At 43.6% G+C, this 26,203-nt stretch overlaps 1 protein-coding gene across 2 annotated transcripts in view; it reads left to right on the top strand.

Moving 5' to 3' along the window:
* The window catches only part of adka (adenosine kinase a), a 168,974-nt gene that overhangs the window by 22,543 nt on the left and 120,228 nt on the right, over window positions 1-26,203 (top strand). For both annotated transcript variants that reach the window (XM_076286396.1, XM_076286397.1), the window contains exon 3: window positions 5,860-5,913. In XM_076286396.1, coding sequence (XP_076142511.1) covers window positions 5,860-5,913 — 54 coding nt within the window. The remainder of the gene's footprint in view (window positions 1-5,859; window positions 5,914-26,203) is intronic.

Genomic DNA, 26,203 nt, shown 5'->3' with positions numbered 1-26,203 from the left:
AGCACACAGTGTACACACAGTGAGGTGAAGCACACACTAATCCCGGCGCAGTGAGCTGCCTGCATCAACAGCGGCGCTCGGGGAGCAGTGAGGGGTTAGGTGCCTTGCTCAGGGGCACTTCAGCCGCGCCTACTGGTCGGGGTTCGAACCGGCAACCCTCCGGTTACAGGTCCGAAGTGCTAACCAGTAGGCCACGGCTGCCCCAATATTAGTAGCAGTAAATATTCTAATGTAATAGCCATATCTAGTGTCTCTTCTATAGTTCATTGCACTTAAAACACTTTTTTGTGTGTTACTTTGAAACTGTCAGACTCTCAGACTGAGTCTGAGTCACACACATTATCACACGCGCACACACACACACACACACACACACACAAACAAAGGCGCACACACACACACACACTGGAGTGCGTTCTTTGTCAGTTCTTTGTCTCCTCCATTCTGTTTGAGACATGTCTTTCTTTTGAGTGAGATTCACTTTCTCTACTCTCCACCTCTAATTTCAGAAAGGCCATCAACTCCTTCGCTTTCAGAACGTTGTCTGCTTCTGATTTAGTGAATTCGAGTGCAATGTCCTCTGGTATCATTTTCAATAGTATTGGACATAACAGTGTTGCGTCAAGGCTACGCACCTGTATTTCACAATCATCATATAATTTGCGCAAAGTGCTTACATCATTGGCTCATTTTACGGGAGTCATATTCAGTAACTTATTCATATGGGCATTAATCACTGAATCGTTTTCTGAGCAGATCAATGGCAGTGTCATAATTAGTATCAGACAAAGCGAGGCCTGCTACTGCGCTCGCTGCGGTGCCAGATAGAAATTATTTCAAATAACTAAATTTGTCAGTCTTGCTCAAACGTTAATTATCATGGATGGTTGTTTCGTACTGACTCCAAAATCCTTGCCACTCACAAATCTCCCCGGAAAACTACTGAATTTGGGAAGGTTGACTGTGTTCATATAAGGCCCAGGTCTAGGCTCATGTGCACTCTGTCCAGACTGGCTGTCTTCAACTTCCGTGCGCAACGCACGTCTCAATCTTGTTCTCCGCACATTAATTGCATCCATATACTACAATGCCAAGGTCATCTCAGCTTCCAAATTCCTCTTCTTCCGTTTCTGCTTCAACATCTCTATCATGTTCTCTGAGAATCTGTTCTTTTTCCTTCACCTGTTCAAGCAATTCCTCCAATCTCTCAAAGCATAATTCTTCTTTATCCAACTCAGCATCAATCTTCTGGGTGATTTTTGTTGTTGCAGTTCGGACCACTCCCAGCTTTAACTTTAGTCGCTTTAATCCGCTGGATCCATGACTTTGATTCGAATTTCTGCCGCAGCTTCTTTCAAACGACTTTTCAATCCAGTCTTCTCCCTTTATTCTTTGTGGATTGGATCCAAGTTCCTGGGTTTCGGCACCAGTTTGTGAAGTGCAGGGAAAGATTTCATGGAGATAAGTTTCCTATTGCATGATAGCAATTTTATTACCTATTATTTTACAATTCTAAACTGCGCGGGGAAAGGGGATTGGGAACAAAGGCAGTATGGAGTCTCTGTTGTGTATGTGTGTGTGTATGTGTGTGTTTGTGTGTGTGTACATGTACGTGCGTGCGTGCGTGCGTGCGTGCGTGCGTGTGTGTGTGTGTCCTTATAACTGAGGGATGAGGCCAAGAGTGTGTGTGTGTGTGTGCGTGTGTGTGTGTGTGTGTGGCCTAATAACTAAGGGACGAGGCCAAGAGTGTGTATGTGTGTGTGTGTGTGTGTGGCCTAATTAATTTCCCCTTGGGAATAAATAAAGTATCTATCTATCTATCTATCTATCTATCTAATAACTAAGGGATGAGGCCAAGAGTGTGTGTGTGTGTGTGTGTGTGTGCGTGTGCGAGTGCGTGTGCGTGTGCGTGTGTGTGTGCGTGTGCGTGTGTGTGTGTGTGCGTGTGTGTGTGTCTAGCTCCGCCACTTTTTCTCATCTGAAGTACTTTTCTCATCTGTTGTTCCTTGTTAGTGGAACACATTACCAGTTCCTACTAGAGCAGGGACATGCACACACACGCGCACACACACACGCAAGTACATACGTACACACACTCACACGCAAGTACACACGTACGCACACACACACACACACGCAAGTACATACGTACGCACACACACACACGCAAGTACATACGTACACACACTCACACGCAAGTACACACGTACGCACACACACACACACACACACACGCAAGTACATACGTACGCACACACACACACGCAAGTACATACGTACGCACACACACACACGCAAGTACATACGTACACACACACACACACACACACGCAAGTACATACGTACGCACACACACACACACACACGCAAGTACATACGTACGCACACACACACACACACACACACACACACACGCAAGTACATACGTACGTACACAAACACACACACACACGCAAGTACATACGTACGCACACACACACACACACACACGCAAGTACATACGTACGCACACACACACACACACACAGGCACGCAAGTACATACGTACGCACACACACACACACACGCGCGCAAGCACATACGCACGTGCACACACACACCTAGAAAGACCTAGACTCGTGATCAACTAGGTTGTTGAATTTGGCGTGGAGGACAGTGGGGAGGAACGCACATTCTCACGCTCATTTCACTCTTGATGCATCCGACCGTGAGTGTGAAAGACGGCGTACACAACACTTATGTGTGTAAACAAGCTTGAGGCCCCTGCACTCACACACACACACACTTATGTGTGTAAACAAGCTTGAGGCCCCTGCACACTCACACACACAACACTTATGTGTGTAAACAAGCTTGAGGCCCCTGCACTCACACACACACTTATGTGTGTAAACAAGCTTGAGGCCCCTGCACACTCACACACACACACACACACACACTTATGTGTGTAAACAAGCTTAAGGCCCCTGCACACTCACACACACTCACACACACAACACTTATGTGTGTAAACAAGCTTGAGGCCCCTGCACACTCACACACACACTTATGTGTGTAAACAAGCTTGAGGCCCCTGCACTCACACACACACACACTTATGTGTGTAAACAAGCTTGAGGCCCCTGCACTCACACACACACACACACACACTTATGTGTGTAAGCAAGCTTGAGGCCCCTGCACTCACACACACACACACACACACTTATGTGTGTAAGCAAGCTTGAGGCCCCTGCACACTCACACACACTTATGTGTGTAAGCAAGCTTGAGGCCCCTGCACACTCACACACACTTATGTGTGTAAGCAAGCTTGAGGCCCCTGCACACTCACACACACACACACACACACACACACACACTTATGTGTGTAAGCAAGCTTGAGGCCCCTGCACACTCACACACACACACACTTATGTGTGTAAGCAAGCTTGAGGCCCCTGCACACTCACACACACACACACACACACTTATGTGTTTAAGCAAGCTTGAGGCCCCTGCACTCACACACACACACACACACACTTATGTGTGTCAGCAAGCTTGAGGCCCCTGCACTCACACACACACACTTATGTGTGTAAGCAAGCTTGAAGCCCCTGCACACACACACTTATGTGTGTAAGCAAGCTTGAGGCCCCTGCACTCACACACACACACACACACACTTATGTGTGTCAGCAAGCTTGAGGCCCCTGCACACTCACACACACACACACTTATGTGTGTAAGCAAGCTTGAGGCCCCTGCACTCTCACACACACACTTATGTGTGTAAGCAAGCTTGAGGCCCCTGCACTCTCACACACACACACACACACTTATGTGTGTCAGCAAGCTTGAGGCCCCTGCACTCACACACACACACTTATGTGTGTCAGCAAGCTTGAGGCCCCTGCACACTCACACACACACACACTTATGTGTGTAAGCAAGCTTGAGGCCCCTGCACTCACACACACACACACACACACACACACACACACACACACTTATGTGTGTAAGCAAGCTTGAGGCCCCTGCACTCACACACACACACACACACACACACACACACACACACACACACACACTTATGTGTGTAAGCAAGCTTGAGGCCCCTGCACTCACACACACACACACACACACACACACACACACACACACACACACACACTTATGTGTGTAAGCAAGCTTGAGGCCCCTGCACTCACACACACACACACACACACACACACACACACACACACACACACACACACTTATGTGTGTAAGCAAGCTTGAGGCCCCTGCACTCACACACTCACACACACACACACACACACACACACACACACACACACACACACACACATTGTGTGTGTGTGTGTGTGTGTGTGAGTGTGTGTGTGTGTGTGAGAGAGGCCGCATAGGACACCCTTAATCTGTATGCCCACCACCCTGAATCACATTTCAGAGGCTTTATTAGCATGACAAAAAACATTGTGTTGCCAAAGCTTACACATGTGGTATAATTGTACAGATTTAAATAATAAAAATAAAAAATAATGGTAAAAAAATAATAAAAATGTACTAATTAGGCAAAATAATACAGTGGAATGTAGGAAGGAAAATGACTCACTTTCTTAATCTTTGACACTCTGTCAGGAATTCTATTGTGCTCTCCCAACAAATACGGCAGCTTGTCTTCATTGGGTAGCATGGGGAATTGGGGAGCAATCTTGCCAATGTCTAACCAGGGTGTAATTTTTACATTCTGTGAGGAGGTGTAACTCGTCTTCTACTACTCCTTCATGGCATTGTAGACACAGCCTGTCATCTCTTGGTTTCCATGCCGACCCCTCTCAACTTCCAGTGTGTGCTCACCGACTCTGAAGGAAGTTGGAAGTTTCCTTTTTTTATAATCTTTGATATTTGTTAAATATGGTTCCAATTCATAATTTGTTTTTATTTTTTGATAGTAGTTCAATTTCAAGTGTATTCAAATTCAAATTGTGTTTTGATATAAGGTAATCAAAAGGATCTCTCTCTGGGTGGGTTATCCTCTGTAGAAGGGCACTGTGATTATATTCCTCTGGTTTTGAGCAGAGTACTGTACATGGTAATAAAATCAACTAATAGTGGATATCTTCCAAGTTCTGCCCTGCATGCAATATGTGTTGCATTCCTGTGTACCCCCAAGATATTCTTACAGAATTCCAGGTGTAGTGTTTCTGCTGGGCTTTTGTCCTATAGCTCATAATTATTTTTATGTTTTATGCCCCAAATGTCACTGCCATATAAGATCAAAAATCTTTTGCCACAATTTGATAGGGGTGTTGTATTGGTATAGTGTTTTTCTTATGCAGTAGTATGTTCTCCTTGCTTTGTCAACCAGGTCTTTAATAGCCAGATTAAAATAGCCTGTGGAGGAAATATTTAGACCCAAATAGTTATAACTTGTCACTTGTGAAAGTCTGTTTTGACCGAGGGTGAAATTATATTTATTCTCTGTTGAATGTGTCTTTTTAAAAAAAATATAATTACTTTAGTTTTTTCTTTATTTATGGGAATTTTCCAAATTTGAGAGTAATTTTCCAGGATTGACAGACTCTCTTGTAGCCCCTCCTCAGTTGGGGACAGAAGTAGGAGGTCATCCGCGAACAGGAGACATTTAATGTCTCTACCCCCAATTGTGACTCCTGATAGTTTGGATTTTGCTATGTCTGATGTTAGATCATTGATATATAGATTGAAGAATATAGGATTAAGACTACAACCTTGCCGAAGACCTTTGGCTTGTTTAAAGTATGACATTCTTTTATCATTGATCATTTCTCTCTCTCTTTCTCTCTTTTGTATTAGTCACCAGTGCTGAATTTGTCTGTGTGTCTTTGACAGGTACGGCCTGAAGCCTAATGACTCCATCCTGGCTGAAGACAAGCACAAAGCCATGTGAGTGTACACACACACACACACACTCACTCACACACACACACACACACACACACACATACACTCACACACACACACTCACACTCTCACACACACACACACACACTCACATACACTCACACACACACACTCACACTCTCACACACACACACACACACTCACACTCTCACACACACACACACACACACACACACTCACACACACACACACACTCACACACACTGTGACTTGCCTGACAACTGACACCAAAGGCACTTATCTAGTCTGCGGAAGTGAGTTGGTCTCCTCCTCTCCTTCTCTCCTCCTCTCCTCTCCTCTTCTCCTCTCCTCTCTCCTCCCCTTCTCTCCTCCTCCCTTCCTCTCCTCCTCTCCTCTCCTCTCCTCTCTCCTCCTCCTCTCCTCCCCTTCTCCACTCCTCTCCTCCTCTCCTCTTCTCCTCTCCTCCCCTCCCCTCCTCTCCTCCTTCTCTCCTCCTCTCCTCCTCCTCTTCTCCTCTCCTCCCCTCCTCTCCTTCTCCCCTTCTCTCCTCCCCTCCTCCTCTCCTCCTTCCCTCCTCTCCTTCTCCCCTTCTCTCCTCCTCTCCTCCTCCCCTCCTCCCCTCCTACTTAGCTTGACTAATCACATTCTAGCTAGTCATTGTCCTCTTGTCCTTTGCTCTACTTCAACTGCCTACCAAACAAGAGAAATAAGGCAAATTGCTTCTCTCTTTCTTTCTTTCTTTCTTTCTTTCTTTCTTTCTTTCTTCTTTCTTTCTCTCTCTCTCTCTCCTCTCTCTCTTTGTGTTTGTGTGTGTGTGTGTGTGTGTGTGTGTGTGTGTGTGTGTGTGTGTGTGTGTGTGTGTGTGTGTGTGTGTGTGTGTGTGTGTGTGTGTGAAGGCACAGATGAACACTCCCTGGCCTAATGCATGCAGGCAGCTGGCATGGGGCCAAGCCCATGGACAATCACAGGCTTTCAGGAGCTGGACACCACACACACACACACACACACACACACACACACACACATGAGTTTCTCTCTCATCTCTTGCCTTTCCATAGGGTCCTTTCAGGGGGCCCAGTGAGTTAGGTGCCCATACTATCTGCCAGTAGAGGGCGAAGTGTCCATTTGTCTCTTTCTTACAGGAACAGCACTGATGTCCTATCTTGAGACTTGAGACTTGCTCATGCTGACATCTTCTGTGGGTTAAACTCAGTCCTCTGTGGAGGACTTGAGACTTGCTCATGCTGACGTCTTCTGTGGGTTAAACTCAGTCCTCTGTGGAGGACTTGAGACTTGCTCATGCTGACGTCTTCTGTGGGTTAAACTCAGTCCTCTGTGGAGGACTTGAGACTTGCTCATGCTGACGTCTTCTGCAGCGTCACCTGTCCTGTCGCCAAAGCAGTGTGGTTGCCCCTGGTAACTCTGTAGGGATTGACCTATATCTTCCTCCCTCTTCACCAAACCCTCTTCACCTCCCTGTTTCCCAACACAGAGACTCCCTCTTCACCTCCCTGTTTCCCAACACAGAGACTCCCTCTTCACCTCCCTGTTCCCCAACACAGACTCCCTCTTCACCAAACCCTCTTCACCTCCCTGTTCCCCAACACAGAGACTCCCTCTTCACCAAACCCTCTTCACCTCCCTGTTCCCCAACACTGAGACTCCCTCTTCACCAAACCCTCTTCACCTCCCTGTTTCCCAACACTGATGGAGGTGGCTCTTGCATATGTGAAAATATGTGCATGTGTTCATGCATGCAGTAGAATAGTACTTTGTTGATTTATGATTTATACATGCACAGGAGTGTGTGTGTGTGCATGCGTGCACACACCAATACAGGAGCATTTGTGTGTGTGTGTGTGTGTGATTTATTATTCCAGTTGAGTAGAGAGCTCTTGTCCTCAGTGCACGTGCATTATGACCCTCTCTGCTTGGTTGCTTCGCAAGTTGCATAACAACATGACACACACACACACGCACGCACACACACTCACACATATACAGAAAACACTTAATATTGAATTTATGTGCTACAATGCAGGCCTTTTAGCTGTAAGACAACAGTGGTTTATTTAAACTACATCATAGCAGTTTATTTCGCCAGTCATCATGCTCATTTTAATGATTAAGATGGAAATTTAAACTGTATTTATTGCACACAAACGCCCGCAGCTGGCCGTTTTGAATTGCTTTGCTAAACAAAACGACTCTGCACTGAGTGCGATTGTGAATTTAGCTCGGCTTAATAGTTTAATATTGTCTTGGAAAGTTATTGCTAGTTCACAATTGCGAGTTATTTCATATAGCATTATATTTTCCATGTGTCGATGATGGTTAGACATGACGTTCTCAGGGAGCGCAGACCTTTCCAAGGCCAAATGTAGTTATTTGCAACAAATCTGAAAGTGGACCTAGCAAAATATTTTGACTTGCTCAGTGATAGGTGTTTAATTTGTTTGTTTTCTGTGTAGCATATAGATCATAATTCTTGATAATTAGCGCGCAAACAAGCGAGACCTAGGCTTCTATAGTAGACTGATAACGCACCTATTGCTGAGACCCGCCCCTTTAGTTGGAATGTGATCATTGCAGCCTCAGTAGACACGAGAGGAGCAGAAAGACACCAACATAAACATGAGGGATAGATGTATTTAATTTAATGGATTGAAAAGAGGTACTAATAAACCAGACATGCTAGAATAGAGACCAGAAAATGGACATCCACAGTCCCTTTCTATCAACACTAGTGATTGTTATAGATAAGGATTAGGTTTTAAAACAGATTGTCAACATTTATGTTGTTTGGTCTGTTTTTGGCTGCATACATGAAGGCCAAGGTGGGCAATGTGTTTTCCCTGGTTTGAGGTAATACTGACATTTCTTCAAGGATGGCAGGTCTGGAAATATCTTGTCCATCATTAAGTTATTCAATTAGGCTAAACATGGCCTTAACTCAAAACAGCTGGTAGGCCTACTGTTAGGACTATGTCATTTTAAAATGTAAAAGTGTCAAATGCAGGCATATTTAAATTCTGCTTACTGCACGTTTATTATAATATAATATGATAATATTAAATTATTCAATTCAGGTCTACCTATGTGCATGTAGTTCAAATGTAAAAAGTTTTCAAATTCTCTGCGCGGGGGTGGGGGTGGGGGGGGGTGGGGGTTGGGCGCGCGCGTCTTTCGGAAATATGTCACCTTTTTCAGCCCTTCTGAGTTTGCAGGTATGAGCATTAGAATGTAGCGTTAGTGGGATGAAGGCACTCTACAGCATTAGAATGTAGCGCTAGTGGGATGAAGGCACTCTACAGCATTGGTTCTCAAAGTGGGGTCCGGGGTCCCAGAGCACTTGCACACACATCTGTCTGTATTGAATTATAATTGAATACAATGCTCCACTGTGTGTTGAATTAACTCAGCCCTGAGTGAGCGCTACTGCTGGGACTGGAGTGTTTGTTCTGTGTGTGTGTGTGTGTGTGTGTGTGTGTGTGTGTGTGTGTGTGTGTGTGTGTGTGTGTGTGTGTGTGTGTGTGCGTGTGTGTGCGCGCGTGCGTGTGCGCGCGTGTGTGTGTGAGGTTACTGACTGACCAGTTTGTACCTCCATTCAGCCGGATGTGGTGCTCTGGAACTGTGTCTGGGAGAATAGTGGGGCTGGTGTGTGTGTGTGTGGGTATGGTGAGTGTGTGTGTGGGTATGGTGAGTGAGTGTATGTGTGGGTATGGTGAGTGAGTGTGTGTGTGTGTGTGGGTATGGTGAGTGAGTGAGTGTGTGTGTGTGTGTGGGTATGGTGAGTGAGTGTGTGTGTGTGTGTGGGTATGGTGAGTGAGTGTGTGTGTGTGTGTGGGTATGGTGAGTGAGTGAGTGTGTGTGTGTGTGTGGGTATGGTGAGTGAGTGAGTGTGTGTGTGTGTGTGTGGGTATGGTGAGTGAGTGTGTGTGTGTGTGTGTGTGTGTGTGTGTGTTTGTTCTGTGTGTCTGTGTGCGTGTGTGTGTGGGTATGGTGAGTGAGTGTGTGTGTGTGTGTGTGTGTGTGTGTGTGTGTGTGTGTGTTTGTTCTGTGTGTCTGTGTGCGCGTGTGTGTGTGGGTATGGTGAGTGAGTGTGTGTGTGTGTGTGTGTGTGTGTGTGTTTGTTCTGTGTGTCTGTGTGCGTGTGTGTGTGGGTATGGTGAGTGAGTGTGTGTGTGTGTGTGTGTGTGTGTGTGTGTGTGTTTGTTCTATGTGTCTGTGTGCGTGTGTGTGTGGGTATGGTGAGTGAGTGTGTGTGTGTGTGTGTGTGTGTGTGTGTTTGTTCTGTGTGTCTGTGTGCGTGTGTGTGTGTTCCTTATGCTCGTGCAGCAGGTCAGAGGGGGGAAGAAGGAGTAGAAATGAGCCAATCAGGAGAGAGGAGGGATGGATGAGCCAATCAAATGGAAGGCGGCTCTCGCCTCCCTCTTATTTCTGGGGAAAAGCAAACATGTGGAATAGACACAGTTACTCAACACACACACACACACACACACACACACACACACACACACACACAGACGCACATGCACACACACACACACACACACACACAGACCTGGGCTGCTCAGACTGGAAGGATCTGATGAAGTCAGCCACTGCCTCAGTCATTCCAAACACACACACACTCTCACAAACACACTCACACACACACTAAACACACACACACACACACTCTCACATACACACACACACACACATGTACACACACACACTCTCACATACACACTCTCACATACACACTCACACACACACTAAACACACACACACACACACTCTCACATACACACTCACACACACACACACATGTACACACACACACTAAACACACACACACACACACTCTCACATACACACTCACACACACACCCACATGTACACACACACACTAAACACACACACACACACACTCTCACATACACACTCACACACACACCCACATGTACACACACACACTAAACACACACACACACACACTCTCACATACACACTCACACACACGCGCACGCACACACACACACTAAACACACACACACACACTCTCACATACACACTCACACACACGCGCACGCACACACACACACTAAACACACACACACACACACACTCTCACATACACACTCACACACACACACACATGTACACACACACACTAAACACACACACACACACACTCTCACATACACACTCACACACACACTCTCACATACACACTCACACACACACACACATGTACACACACACACTAAACACACACACACACACACTCTCACATACACACTCACACATACACACTCACACACACGCGCACGCACACACACACACTAAACACACACACACACACACTCTCACATACACACTCACACACACGCGCACATGCGCGCACGCACGCACGCACACGCACACACACACTAAACACACACACACACATACACACACACACACACACACACTCACACACACGCGCACACTCACACACACGCGCACACACACACACACACACACTAAACACACACACACACACACTCTCACATACACACTCACACACACGCACACGCACACACTAAACACACACACACACACACTCTCACACACACACTCACACACACGCGCACATGCGCACATGCACGCACGCACACACACACACTAAACACACACACACTCTCACATACACACTCACACACACACACACTCTCACATACACAGTCACACACACACACTCACACACACGCACACGCACACACACACACTAAACACACACACACACACACACACACACACACACACACACACACACACACACACGCGTACTGTACAGATTGTACACACACACACACACAGTCACATACACACTCACACACACGCGTACTGTACAGATTGTACACACACACACTAAACACACACACACACACTCTCACATACACACTCTCACATACACACTCTCACATACACACTCACACATACACACTCACACACACGCGCACGCACACACAAACACACTAAACACACACACACACACACTCTCACATACACACTCACACACACGCGTACATGCGCGCACGCACGCACGCACACGCACACACACACTAAACACACACACACACATACACACACACACACACACACACACACACTCACACACACGCGCACACGCGCACACACACACACACACACTAAACACACACACACACACACTCTCACATACACACTCACACACACGCACACGCACACACACACACTAAACACACACACACACACACTCTCACACACACACTCACACACACGCGCACATGCGCACATGCACGCACGCACGCACACACACACACTAAACACACACACACTCTCACATACACACTCACACACACACACACTCTCACAAACAGTCACACACACACACTCACGCACACGCACACACACACACTAAACACACACACACACACACACACACACACGCGTACTGTACAGATTGTACACACACACACACACTCACATACACACTCACACACACGCGTACTGTACAGATTGTACACACACACACACTCACATACACACTCACACACACACACTCTCACATACACACTCACACACACGCACACACACACACACTAAACACACACACACACACACTCTCACATACACACTCACACACACGCGTACATGCGCGCACGCACGCACGCACACGCACACACACACACTAAACACACACACACACACACTCACACACACGCGCACATGCGCGCGCGCACACGCACACACACACACTAAACACACACACACACACACACTCTCACATACACACTCACACACACGCGCACATGCGCGCACACACACACACACTAAACACACACACACACACTCACACACACACACACACACACACATGTACACACACACACACATGTACACACACTCACACACACACACACACTAAACACACACACACACACACACACGTACTGTACAGATTGTACACACACACACACTAAACACTAAACACTAAACACTAAGCTCCATCCTCCAGTTCCAGCTGCATGATCCATGGCTGGTTCTTTTACAGAACTCTCAGCTCTATCTCTGGTTCTTTTAAGGAACTCTCAGCTCTATCTCTGGTTCGTTCTGGTTCTTTTACGGAACTCTCAGCTCTATCTCTGGTTCTATTAAGGAACTCTCAGCTCTATCTCTGGCGACAGGAAGAGAGTGTGTGTGTGTGTGTGTGTCCAGAGTGTGTGTGTGTGTGTGTGTCCAGAGTGTGTGTGTGTCCAGAGTGTGTGTGTGTGTGTGTGTGTGTGTCCAGAGTGTGTGTGTGTGTGTCCAGAGTGTGTGTCCAGAGTGTGTGTCCAGAGTGTGTGTGTGTATGTCCAGAGTGTGTGTCCAGAGTGTGTGTGTGTGTGTCCAGAGTGTGTGTGTGTCCAGAGTGTGTGTGTCCAGTGTGTGTGTCCAGGGCTGCTCATTAAGTCCAACTTTATTAAATACATCAATGAGCTAGCAAGTATACTTGAAAAATCATCAGCTCCTGGACTCACTCTACATGACAGTGAAGTCAAATTCCTGCTCTTTGCAGATGATCTTGTCATTCTTTCAGAAAAGGGACTCCAGACTCAACTAGACCATCTTCAAAAGTTCTGCCAGACCTGGGTCCTGGCTGTTAACACAAATAAAACAGAAATATTAATCTTCCAAAAAAGATCAAGATACCGGGGAAGTTAACCCATATTTAGTTTAGGACCTAATGAAGTCGAACATGCACCCGATTACACCTACCTAGGCCTTAGAATAAATAATAAAGGATCATTCAACATGGCAGTGAATGAATTAAGAGACAAGGCACGCAGGGCTCTTCATGCCATAAGAAGACAAATTCCTTTCGAAATCCCAATCCAAATCTGGCTAAAACTGTTCTCATCAGTAATAGAACCAATTGCCCTTTATGGCAGTGAAGTGTGGGGCCCACTTGGAAATCAGGACCTAGATAAATGGGAAAAACACCCAGTTGAGATCCTGCATACAGAATTTTGTAAAGCCATTCTAAAAGTCCACTAGCACACAACTAATAACGCGTGTAGGGCAGAACTAGGCCAATACCCTCCTGATAAAAATTCAGAAAAGGACAAAAAAGTTAATCAAACATGTAAGTCTGAGTGACCAAAACTCATTCCATTATAAAGCCCTGAAACACCAAGAGTTGAGCAAAGATAACTCCCCTACCAACCTGGTCTTCAGTCACCCTCCTCTAGAGACATCCAACACTTTAAAGGCCAAATACCAGGCCACATCCACACAAAATGTTTGGATCAACCAAACCTCCCAAAACCTAAAAGACATCTATGCCGAATATTGGCAATCTAAAACACAATCCCAAAGCAAAATGCAATGCTATCTGACCCTAAACAGGAAATATACACTTGCACATTACCTAACAAAAAAAAAAGACACAAATTTGAGATGCACACTAACAAAATACAGACTCAGTGAACACCGTTTAGCCATAGAAACAGGAAGACACAAAAAGACATGGCTTCCAAAAGACCAGCGTCTATGCCAGCAGTGCAGAGATGATGTTGAAACTGAATTACACTTTTTAACTGAATGCCCACAATTTGAATCAATTCGCAATAAATACTTCCCAAAAATGAAAGAAAAAATCCCTGATTTCTGTGACCTACCAAACCCGAATAAAATACTATACCTATTGGGAGAAGACACAGATAGCTGTATTACTGCTGCCCAATATGTCCTTGCCTGTCACCAGCTGAGAGACACTGAGTGATTTTTGTATGCATGTACATGTGACACACACAGACACACACACACACACGCGCACCCCTCTCTCAGCCACAGCCACATACACTAACTCAACACAGTCCCCTCATGTTTATACTGTACCATACTTATAGTTTCTACGCAGTCCACTTTATATTTGTGCCCTGATGTATTGTATGTCTAAGTTTGTTGCCTGTGTTGAGTCACTCAGAACTTGAACTCGATATGTTGTACTCAGACACAGACAAAAAAAAAAAAAATTCTTTACACTTTGTCCATGTACCCCTATCCCTTGTATATACCTGTATAATTGCTTAGATCCTGATACTGTACTTTTATGTAACAATTGCTTTGGCAATACAAGTGTCATATTTGTCATGCCAATAAAGCACCATTTGAATTGAATTGAATTGAGAGAGATACAGAGAGAGAGAGAGAGGAGTCTGGGATGTTTTGAGAGAGAGAGAGGAGTCTGGGATGTTTTGAGAGAGAGAGAGAGAGAGAGGGAGAAAAAGAGAAGGAGTCTGCTTGCGAGACCGTATGGAACAGTCATTCCACTAAACCAGGGGTATTCAATTAATCTTCAGCGAGGTCCAGTTACGGAAAATGTCCTCAAGCAAAGGTCCGGAGCATCATAATGTTTAACGTGCGTGTATAATATTAGGATGGATGGATGGAGCCTAGTTGTAGATAGATAGATAGATAGATAGATAGATACTTTATTGATCCCCAAGGGGAAATTCAAGAAATAGAAGAGTGTAGGCCTAGGCCTAATGTTTAATGTGAAATAAAATAAGTAGCCTAAAAGGCAACATTCGAAATGAGGAGAAATAAGGCAAGATAAGAGTAGCCTAATTGGGGAGAAAAACTTGAGTAGCCTTGGCTATTTTTAAGATCTTAACGTGAACTTAAAATAAAATTTGAGCTGAGACAAGGATGGATATTCCACAGCTGGTTCCTTGAACCCATTAATCAGCAAGTTTTTATGTTGACCCGAAATCCCTGAAACCCAGGAATATCACGTTGTTGGGCAGTGAATGCATGTAGGCTTAACTAGATTGTGGTGGATCAATCATATTGCCTTCTTAAATCGTAAAATATTCTGTGGTCTCAGTTCACTGTTGAATGGGCCTAGCCTACCCTATGCTTGCTCAAAATATATGCTTTGTCTAGTAGAGGTGCTTCAAATTGGCGCTTAAAATCGCCTGTCTCAGAATATAGAAGAGGTCCAGGGCAATTCCGCGCAAAACTGTCACATCCATATTTAGTTGGCGTTAAGGGCGTGACAGTTTTGCGTGGTATTGCCCCCGTATCGTTATATAAAGCTCTCTTCTCGCTCTCTAGCTTTCTCCTCTTTGAGCAATCGATGATTTGAAAATAACTTACTTATCGTTAACTTAGATATCCATCTGATTGTTTCTCGTCCCGTCTCCTCTCCTCGCTCGTTTCAGGCTATCAGTCTCTTCTCCATAGTAGGCCTAGGCTACAACTTTACTCACTGACTCGACTTTATCAGAATTCACAGATTTCACTGGCTGAGTAGCAGCAAGCGAAATGATGGTTCCTGAAGCTCCTCAAGTAAATGCTGTTATCCTAACCAACGAAACATTTAGCACAGCTTTGAAATCTTACGTGAAAATCTAAATAAGGCTATTATGGTCTGGGTCCGGATAGGATCACGTCACGGTCCGGACTCGGACCGCGGTCCGCCATTTGGTGATGGCTGCACTAAACCATGCTTTACTAAAACCTAGCATAGTATAGCCTTCACCCATTTGCACTCGTCTATTATTTGAACTCATTGGCAAAGTGAAACTAACTTCACTGTGGTGTCAGTCAACGACAAAACAGTAAATACACAAAGTTACTTTCACTGTTGACTGACAATGGGTTACCATTAAAAACATAGGCTGGAAAAAGCAACTCTTACCCTAATATTGCTCAAATGACTAAATAAAACAACATTTATCCTGCAGAGAAGTTGCTTCTTGTGACAGTGCATCTTCAGCTGTGCTCCATACGTGTCTCGCCTCTCCCCTAATCACTTTTAACCGTCATTACCAATTTGCAAATGATGGTGAATAACTACTCATCATGAGATGTATTTCGTAATATCTTTATGTTTCTAATTATGTATCGTGTAATTTGTAATGTTATGCATATGGACATGCACTGGTGTGCGTTCATGGATGATAGAAGGATGGTGCGTTGGGCACCCGCCAATATGACTGTTGACAATGTGCTCTTAAAATAACATATAAACAACTCACCATAGACTTCTGACCAGGTTTCTCTTGGTCAGTGGCGCAATGTGTTTTAGGTAGTGTACGATAGTGATTTTTATACAACGCGCCGGACCACTCCCTAGGTTGTTCATCGCCAGACCGCATCGTTTAAAAATGAGACGTAAAATACCAAAATACAGTTTGCACGGCGTGGAAAACGGGTTTTCCACCATGTGCCAGGTTGGAAAATAGGGGCCTAAGTCTTCTAACGAGTTTGACAGTTGACTTGACGTATGTGAAAGTGCTTGCTCAAAGAGAGCACTTGTCTGATCATATACCCCACCTCTTTTATTTGCTCTGGTAGCACCCAAAAAACTGAAATTTGGGGGAGCTGATTCAATGAGAGTAGTAGCACTGTTTGCTTGATTTAACCAAGAATCGTATTAAGAATGATTTGTTTGAAAGAGATCTGATATTCAGGAGTGCTAGTTTGGCTCCAAGGGGGAAATCCGAGGGACCCATATTATGCAGTACAGTACCATTTATATTGCAGGGACCCTGAGAATATCATGCAGTACAGTCCCATTTATATTGCAGGGACCCTGAGGATATCATGCAGTACAGTACCATTTATATTGCAGGGACCCTGAGAATATCATGCAGTACAGTACCATTTATATTGCAGGGACGCTGAGAATATCATGCAATACAGTATCATTTATATTGCAGGGACCCTGAGAATATCATGCAATACAGTACCATTTATATTGCAGGGACCCTGAGAATATCATGCAGTACAGTCATCATATAATTGTCCCCTGCTGCTGCCATCTGTATTTTCCACTGCACATTCCACTGCACATTCCACTGCACATTCCATGCTATATGCCGGCTGAGAAAATGAACTAAGAGGTTGCTGCTGCTTAAGAGACCCTTTTTTCGGGGAGGGCGAGGGGGTGGAGGTGCCCTGCGCTTCTTTGGTGCTAAAGATGGTGATTGGTATTCAGGGGATCCTGGGGAGATTGAGTGGGTGGTGGGGTGATTGGGTGGGGATGAGAGAGATAGATAGATAGATACTTTATTGATCCCCAAGGGGAAATTCAAGATGTTCAAGGGTGTTGATGGGAGATTAGGAGGGTTTATGTGGCCTGGGGAGTTTGATTGGGTGGGAAGGTGATTGGGTGTGGGTGGTGATGGGAAATCAAGGAGGTTGGTGTTGAATATTGATCTAGAGTCTCCATCTGCCTGCTGAGGTTCTGGCAAGTTTGTTGCAGACGCTCCGCTTTCAGCATTTATTCCAGTAGTGTATTCCATGTTGATGTGCCTGTGGTGGCAAGGATTCGGCAGAGATGGGGAGGGATAGATAGATAGATACTTTATTGATCCCAACATGACCCTTCTTTTCTGATAGCCTCTCAGCAGCTTTGATAGGTGCTATCTCCTCGTGCTTATATCCATTTGTTTGCTGAGGTTCCAGGGAGTTTGACACCAGTGATTGACTGAGTCCAAGGTCTGCATTTCAGTGGAGGCTACGAGGGGTCCCAGAGCAGGGGGGGTTGGACATATCACTGTTTCAGCCTGTACACACACAAACAAACAGACACATACACACAAACAAACACACACATACACACAAACAAACAAACAAACAAACACATACACACAAACAAACAAACACATACACACATACACACTAGGGGTGTAACGGTTCATGTATTCGTATTGAACCGAAACGGTACGGGCGTCACGGTTTGGTGCATGAATTTACACGGAGAATACACGGTATAAAAAAACATAAAACTTGTGTGCGGATTAATTAATGTCATGCGCAATTACTGTTAAGTAGCGAGAGTTACGGGAGTCCTTTAGCGACACCTAACGCTAATCTGTAGCCTCGCCTTAGCTCTGAAGCTCTGATTGGCTCCTATGTTTTTTTTGTCAGGTCGTTGGTCGAGTCAGTCAGTCAGAGATAGTAGCACTAAGGTGGCGACACACATAGAGGATCCGCTGGTCTCTTCGCAAGTTTGAGAACTTCAGTTACAGTAGTACAGGCGAGAGAGTGGTGGATAAGAAACTGTGTGTCGGCGTTGATCAGCAGTTGTTGGGTATGTGAGTGGAAATATATGCTACACATATTCGAAGCAATCACCCAGATGATGTAGGCTACCAATCACTGAAATGAGAAAAAAAAAAAAACTTCCCCTGCGCTTCACCAGCCTTTGGATACACATACAAATAGGGCCAAAACCTATGGCTTAAATTAAATGATTTCGTAATGACAGAAAGCTATGTAAATCGTGTGGTAATTACCTTTATGTTGGGGTAACTTGTAACTTCTCACATGAGGAGCTGGTAGTGTTAAGTGCATAGACAGTAAGTGTCAACACTAACCAGGCTAATAAACAAACCATGCTACGGTGAGTTAACGTCGAAGGGCAAAGTCATGTGACTTCTAGTTGTAGGGCTCTATCTTCCGTCCCGGCGCAATTGACTTTGTATACTCGCGCGTTTGTCTTTCCTATTTTGCAGTCAGCGCATATTGGAATTTTCCCTCCACAGGTACATGCCTGTAAATTAGGGAATTCGATTGCGCCCACGGGGGCGGTTCAGCAAAAAGACGGGGCGTGTTCCGGCGCAAACGTTCACTGTTGATATTTTGCAGTTTCAGAAAACAATTCCGCCACAGACTGGGAACTCCCGGGTCTAAAGTCTGTGGCGAAAATGCAGATGCTATTTTAAGGGCGCATGCATGACCACAGGCCTGCATGAATGAATGCGTTGCACACCAATCTATAGACACCCCCGTGCACAGACGGAAACATTCAAAGCCTTGATAATATTTGTCCATTTCTCGGTTTTGTTCGTGCATTGGTGACCTAAATATTTAGTAGCCTATAAAGTACAACATCTACATGCAATATCTTTACAACAACGCCTAATTACGACCTATTAATCTGGACAACTTTATAGGCTACAGCCCTATAAAGGCTAAAGTTACTTTTAGTTTTGTTCCAATTTACCGTTGTGTAAGGTTTTAAGCACCATAATTTTGCCTACCTTGTTGTAGCCCATCTGAAATAACTCCAAGCTTTGCTATGTTCCCTCCATCCTTTCGTTATTTTCAAAAAACGTTTTATATCCATGATGGCCTTGAAGTCTTGAGTTAGTGAATTAGCTTAAATCAGCTTTTCATGTGCTGTTAACCAGCAACAGATAGTACAAGAAAGCAGCAAGTATGGTTACAATTTCTGTACAATTTCTGTAGTTGCTGCATCCATTCATTGTTATTCTCTCTCCTGCTCAAATAAATGTTGTGCGTGAATTAAGTTGATGATACTGTGTTTACAAACTCTGCTTTACAGAAAATATTGTAAATAGTCTACTGTCACGCAGTTAATGGGATACTGTGCAGAGTTGAAAGTTAGGTCAACTTAAACGAAGCCCTTGCTTGGCCGCCTGTGCTGCGCAACGCACACTTAGCTCCTCTCATCTATACAATGTAGTTCCCATTTCTGTAAACCATACATAATTTCAAAGAAAAATATTACCACTCGAGGGAAATCAGTGTGGTGTCCATGTGAAAAAATAGGCATAAATCTAGCGTACACATTTTCACGAATCACTGATGTGTTGATGACATAAATTAGGAAATGTTAGAGGACTTAAGGAGACGTGATGTTGAACTGCATGCCGATGCCATTTAACCCAAATGCCCCAGCGGCAGCACGGGAGAGAAGAGATTAACTGACGGAAGATATGCATTGTCTATAGAGAGGTAATGTTAGATTACATTGTACATTGCAAATATATCACCATGCATTCATAATCTCGTGATTCAGTGAGAATGATCCCAAAACATCGGAAAGTATGTCTTTGTGCGCCCAAGATCCGCCCACAAAGTCACTTGCGTTTTGCGCGAAGACACTTCCGTTTCAGACCATTAAAATAGGGCCCGTAGTCTGTTTATGAAATGAAAGGAGCAATTTCGTTTTTTAAAAAAAGGCAAAATAGTGTGATATTTTCACAGTTAGTAGGCTAGATTATTACTGTACACACACTGAAAAATATTGAGGCAAATTGTAGACCCTTCCATCAGAGGAGGCTCCTTCATTGAGGAAAGGGAGGAACACCCTCCTTAAAATTTTAGAGAAAAATAAAAAATATATAAAGTGAATTACTATTCTGATATATTACTGTTAATATATTACTATTTGAACACTTTAAATGAACAAAATCGTTCCCCTAGGTCAAAATGCCAACAGCACCCCCTATCGCAATTGAAAATTACTGTATGGAGGAGCTTCCTCCTCAAGCCTCTCATTGAAGTCCATTATAAACGCCTCGGACCACAGCGGCTCGTGAATCACGTCGTTTTCAATGGCCAAGGGAGGTAGCTCCTCCGTACAGTAATTTTCAATTGCGATAGGGGGTGCTGTTTTTAGCGGCAACGGTGAACTAATGAGCAGCTAGCTGCTCTGCAGAGTTGGAGGAGGAAGCAAGAACGTTATCTGCAGTCATACAACTAAGAATCTTGTGTTGAACGGAAAGCTTGTTTTTTTGCTCCTGAAATAAACAGTACAATGGAATCAGAGGACAAAGTCCATCTTTTATACATTCAAATACAGTGCAAAAGTTAGGATCAAAGCAGGAAGACCAGATCCAAAAATGAAGGATGGTAAGGCTAGTGTAGGCTACTGAATGCTACGTAGGCTAGTATGACAAGTAGCCTACTCGTGACTAACTGGTAACGTTAGCACTGGTCTGTCACAAACGTGGACAGTTCAGGGATTTGGTGATAAAAACATTTTCGGATAGTTATGCGTTGTTATAATCATCCAAGTTATGCCTCAACTAAACAATTTTTAAATGATGTTCTTGTTGTTAATATGCTCTTGTTTTCACCGTTCTAACTGTATCTTTGGATGGTTACATTGTTAATGAATGTTTCAGACCATGATGCATTCCTTTAATGACGTCTTCAATAACATTTGCCTTTGGAGGATAAATTCCCACTTAGCTATTACAACCTGTCTTTAAATAATAGCAATTTGGCTTTAAAAACATTAGCATGTTACAAATAACCACTTTTAAGGTCTATTTTTAATGGTCAATAGTTACATGGTTTTATAAAACAAGTGTCTATTTTTAGTATTATAGACTTTTTTGCCAATGTATTACATTGAGCAAAACCTCCAGACTTTTTATCATTTTGCACATCAGGAAAACAGTGTTTCATAACTAGACCTACATATTTTCCCTGACATCCCAGACCTAAATTTACATTTATTTACATTTACATTTATTAATTTAGCACTATTATCCAAAGTGACTTGTATATTTAAATTATCTTACAAAGTCTATTGTCCCTGGAGGGGTTTGGGGTTAAGTGCCTTGCTCAAATGCACAATGGTGGAAGCCAAGAATTGAACCCACAACTTTTCTGGCTACTGCATGCTATCCTAGCTCCTTAGGTCAGACCCCCTTCCCCCCTAAGAATGTCAGAACAGCATTTATTGCACAACACTGCCATTTAAAATGCTACATAGTACATTCTGCTGCTATAAATGTGTCTGGGTAGATGGCCTATATACTCGTTCACATATGCCACCAACACCATCACAAACTTACATTTGCCACTAACACCAATCAAGCGGACATTTCTTCCTCCGTTATTTTTTTAACCACCGGCCGCCACTGCCTTCCATATACAACTAAACACAGATGTTGAAGGTCTTGCTTAAGTGGATTTTAAAAAATCATTATTCTATGTAATTTGCACTTTCAGAAATAAGAGATGCTGTAGGCCTATTTTAAGTTTTATAGCTGATTGTGTTATTTTGTTTACAACTTACAGATGGAGTCTGGGTACTTATTGTACTGTTTAGCCTACATCTTACACACTTCAGGCTGTTGCAGATAGCTCAGGGAAGAGACTGTACAGCCTGATACATGCACAATAAAAAAAAAAAATTGCTTTCTGCATTTTTGGTTTTGCTTTTCCCTCCATTGTACCGAACTCGTACCAAACCGTGATGTCAGAACCGAGGTATGAACTGAACCGTGACTTCTGTGTACCGTTACACCCCTAATACACACAAACAAACACACACATACACACATACACAAGTGTTCCGCCCCTCAGCCTTTGTGGTTAATTTAGAGATATTTTGAGGAGTCCCTGGACACACACACACACACACACACACACACACACACACACACTTACAATGCATAGGTTACCTCTCAACACCGTACACTGCATAGGTTACCTCTCAACACCGTACACTGCATAGGTTACCTCTCAACACTGTACACCTCTTCCGGCTGCATGACCATAATAATAATAATAGCTTACATTTATATAGCGCCTTTCAGGATAATCAAGCTTACATTTAGTATATTTAGTATTTAGTTTTGTTAGTTTTTCTTATCTTCTACTGTCTCTATTGTACAGTGGAGTTTTGTTATATGTTTATACTTATATTTACCATTTCTGCTGTTAGTGCATGTTGTGTGTGATGTTTGTATGCTACAGAGACCTTGAATTTCCCCTTGGGGATCAATAAAGTCAAGTCAAGTTTATTTATATAGTGCATTTCATACACAGAGGTCATTCAATGTGCTTTACATAAACAAAACCAAACAAAAATAACAAATAAAAGCATAGAAAGGCAATATAGTCAAAGAATAGTTAAAAGGTAAATATCATAATAAAAAGAAAACAACATAAAACACAAGCTAAAATAATTTAAAAATAAAGAATAATTAGTAAGAAAAAAACAAAGGCAAAAGTAGTAAAAAAAGTAATAAAAGACAAGGTAGAATAATTATCAAGGCAGATTCAGAATTTGTAACTCGGCACAGTTAGCAGAAAGCATCTGAGAACAGTTTGGTCTTAAGTCTAGATTTAAAACTGGCTACAGTTGGGGCCTTTTTGATGTCATCCGAAAGTTGGTTCCACAGCTGAGCCGCATAGCAGCTAAAAGCTGCTTCACCATGTTTAGTTCTAACAGTAGGTTTTACTAGCAGGTTTTTCACCTGGGACCTAAGAGGATGAGAAGGTGTTTACTGCTGAAGCATGTCTGACAGGTATTTAGGTCCTGCTCCATTTACTGATTTATGAACAAGCAATAGTGCTTTAAAGTCAATTCTGTGACTTACTGGAAGCCAGTGCAAGGACTTAAGAATTGGAGTAATGTGGTCAGTTCTTTTAGTTTTTGTTAGAATCCTAGCTGCTGCATTTTGTATCACCTGAAGCTGTTTAATAGTCTTTTTAGGAATGCCTGTAAACAGTCCATTGCAGTAATCAACCCTGCTGGAGATAAATGCATGAATGAGTTTTTCTAAGTCATATTTTGACATCAGCCCTCTGAGTTTGGCAATATTTTTGAGGTGGTAAAAAGCTGATTCGGTTATCGCTTTCATGTGGCTGTTGAAATTTAGATCACTGTCAATTAATACACCAAGATTTTTAACTGTATCCTTTGCCTTCAACCCTTTTGTGTCAAGGAGAGTGGCAACCCTAAGTTTTTCTTCCTTTTTACCAAATATAATTACTTCAGTTTTTTCTTTGTTCAGCTGAAGAAAATTTTGAGACATCCAGGTGTTGATTTGTTCTATACACTGAAAAAACTGACAGTAATTATATTTGGCTATAAACACGGCAAGAAAAACTTAGGTCTGCCACTCTTCCTACCTTCGACACACAACCTAAGGGTCTGAAGGCAAAAACTTCTTCCCAAAAAGAAGGCTCAAAAGTCCGGCAGAGTTCCGTGCAAAAATTCCTTTAATGACTACATAGCGCAAAGCCTGAGTGGATCGCACGATCGCACTCCCGAACAAAGGTAGAACTCTCTTACTTATACCCCTCCAAAATGCTGACACAACACTACCCCGAACTAACTTTTCACCTTAAGTTTATGGAAAGTTCAGGGGTGTACAGTATAGAGTGATCACAGGTCATACATTGTGCATGGGTTAAATATCGTTCGCCCCCCTGCACTCTCCTACTGGTTGTTATGAGTAGAGCTCGCCCTGTGTACGCGTTATCTTGCAGCTTCAAGGCCGACTTTGGTTTCTTCAAAAGGCCTAGGCTAAGGCAGCATGACACAGTGCAACAAAATGAGACACAGGGCAGCAAACAGAGACATAGGGATACAGAGCGCACGTAGGGGGAATTCTGGTAGAATAGCTTCAGTATGTTAATAGTATTAGTTAAACTTGTAAAATGTTATAAGAGTATTATGGTTAGGAATAACTTCAGTGTATAACTTGATTATGATTAAGGTTATATGAATACATGCTTTACAGTTTCAAACTCTCTCTCAATGATGTCTACAACCCATAGGATAATTTTATACAACAATATTCAAGAGGACCATAGTCGTTTGGTGACGGACCTAAGTAAATTTGTGTGTCATCTGCATAGCTATGATATGAAATCAAATTATTTTGGATGATTTGTCCAAGTGGGAGCATATAGAGGTTGAATAATAGTGGCCCCAAGATCGACCCCTGGGGAACACCACAGGTCAAGGACGTTGGTGTTCAGGTACAGTTTCCGATGGCAACAAAGAAGCTCCTTTCTTGTAGATATGATTTTAGCCAGCTGATAACTATCCCTGTAAATACAACCCAGTGTTCTAGTCTGTGTAGTAAAATATTGTGATCAACAGTGTCAAATGCTGCACTAAGGTCCAGTAGCACTAGGACTGATGTTTTACCCGAATCTGTGTTGAGGCGTATGTCATTGGAAACTTTTATGACAGCTGTTTCAGTGCTGTGATTTGCCCGAAAACCAGACTGAAAGTAATCAAAATACCCATTTGATGTTAGGAAGGTGGTTAATTGATTAAAGACTATTTTTTCAATAATTTTGCCAATAAAAGGTAGATTGAATATGGGTCTGTAATTGTTTAGCATGGAGGCATCCTGGTCATTCTTCTTGAGAAGTGGCTTTACAACAGCTGTTTTCAGTGACTTACAAGTGTGTGGAGATCAGTAAGATACTGGGGTGCAAGTGTGTGGAGGAGATCAGTAAGATACTGGGGTGCAAGTGTGTGGAGGAGATCAGCAAGATACTGGGGTGCAAGTGTGTGGAGGGATTTGTAGGTGAGGAGGAGGATTTTAAAAGTGATTTGTGACTTGATTGGCAGCCAGTGAAGCTGTCTGAGGATGGGGGTGATATGCTGTGTGTGTGTGTGTGTGTGTGTGTTATATGCTGCCAGGGTTGTGTGTATGAGGATGGAGGTGATATGCTGTGTGTATGTGTGTATGTGTGTGTGTGTGTGATATGCTTCAGGGTTTTGTGCATGTTAAGA

The sequence above is a fragment of the Alosa pseudoharengus genome, unplaced genomic scaffold (assembly GCF_046254945.1).
Source record: "Alosa pseudoharengus isolate Yale_2024_CS ecotype anadromous, Long Island Sound unplaced genomic scaffold, YU_APseudo_1.1 YU_APseudo_1.1_scf_15, whole genome shotgun sequence".
NCBI classification, from domain to species: Eukaryota; Metazoa; Chordata; class Actinopteri; order Clupeiformes; family Clupeidae; genus Alosa; species Alosa pseudoharengus.
Note: the sequence above shows the minus strand (reverse complement) of the source record. Positions and strands in the feature narration are given on the sequence as shown.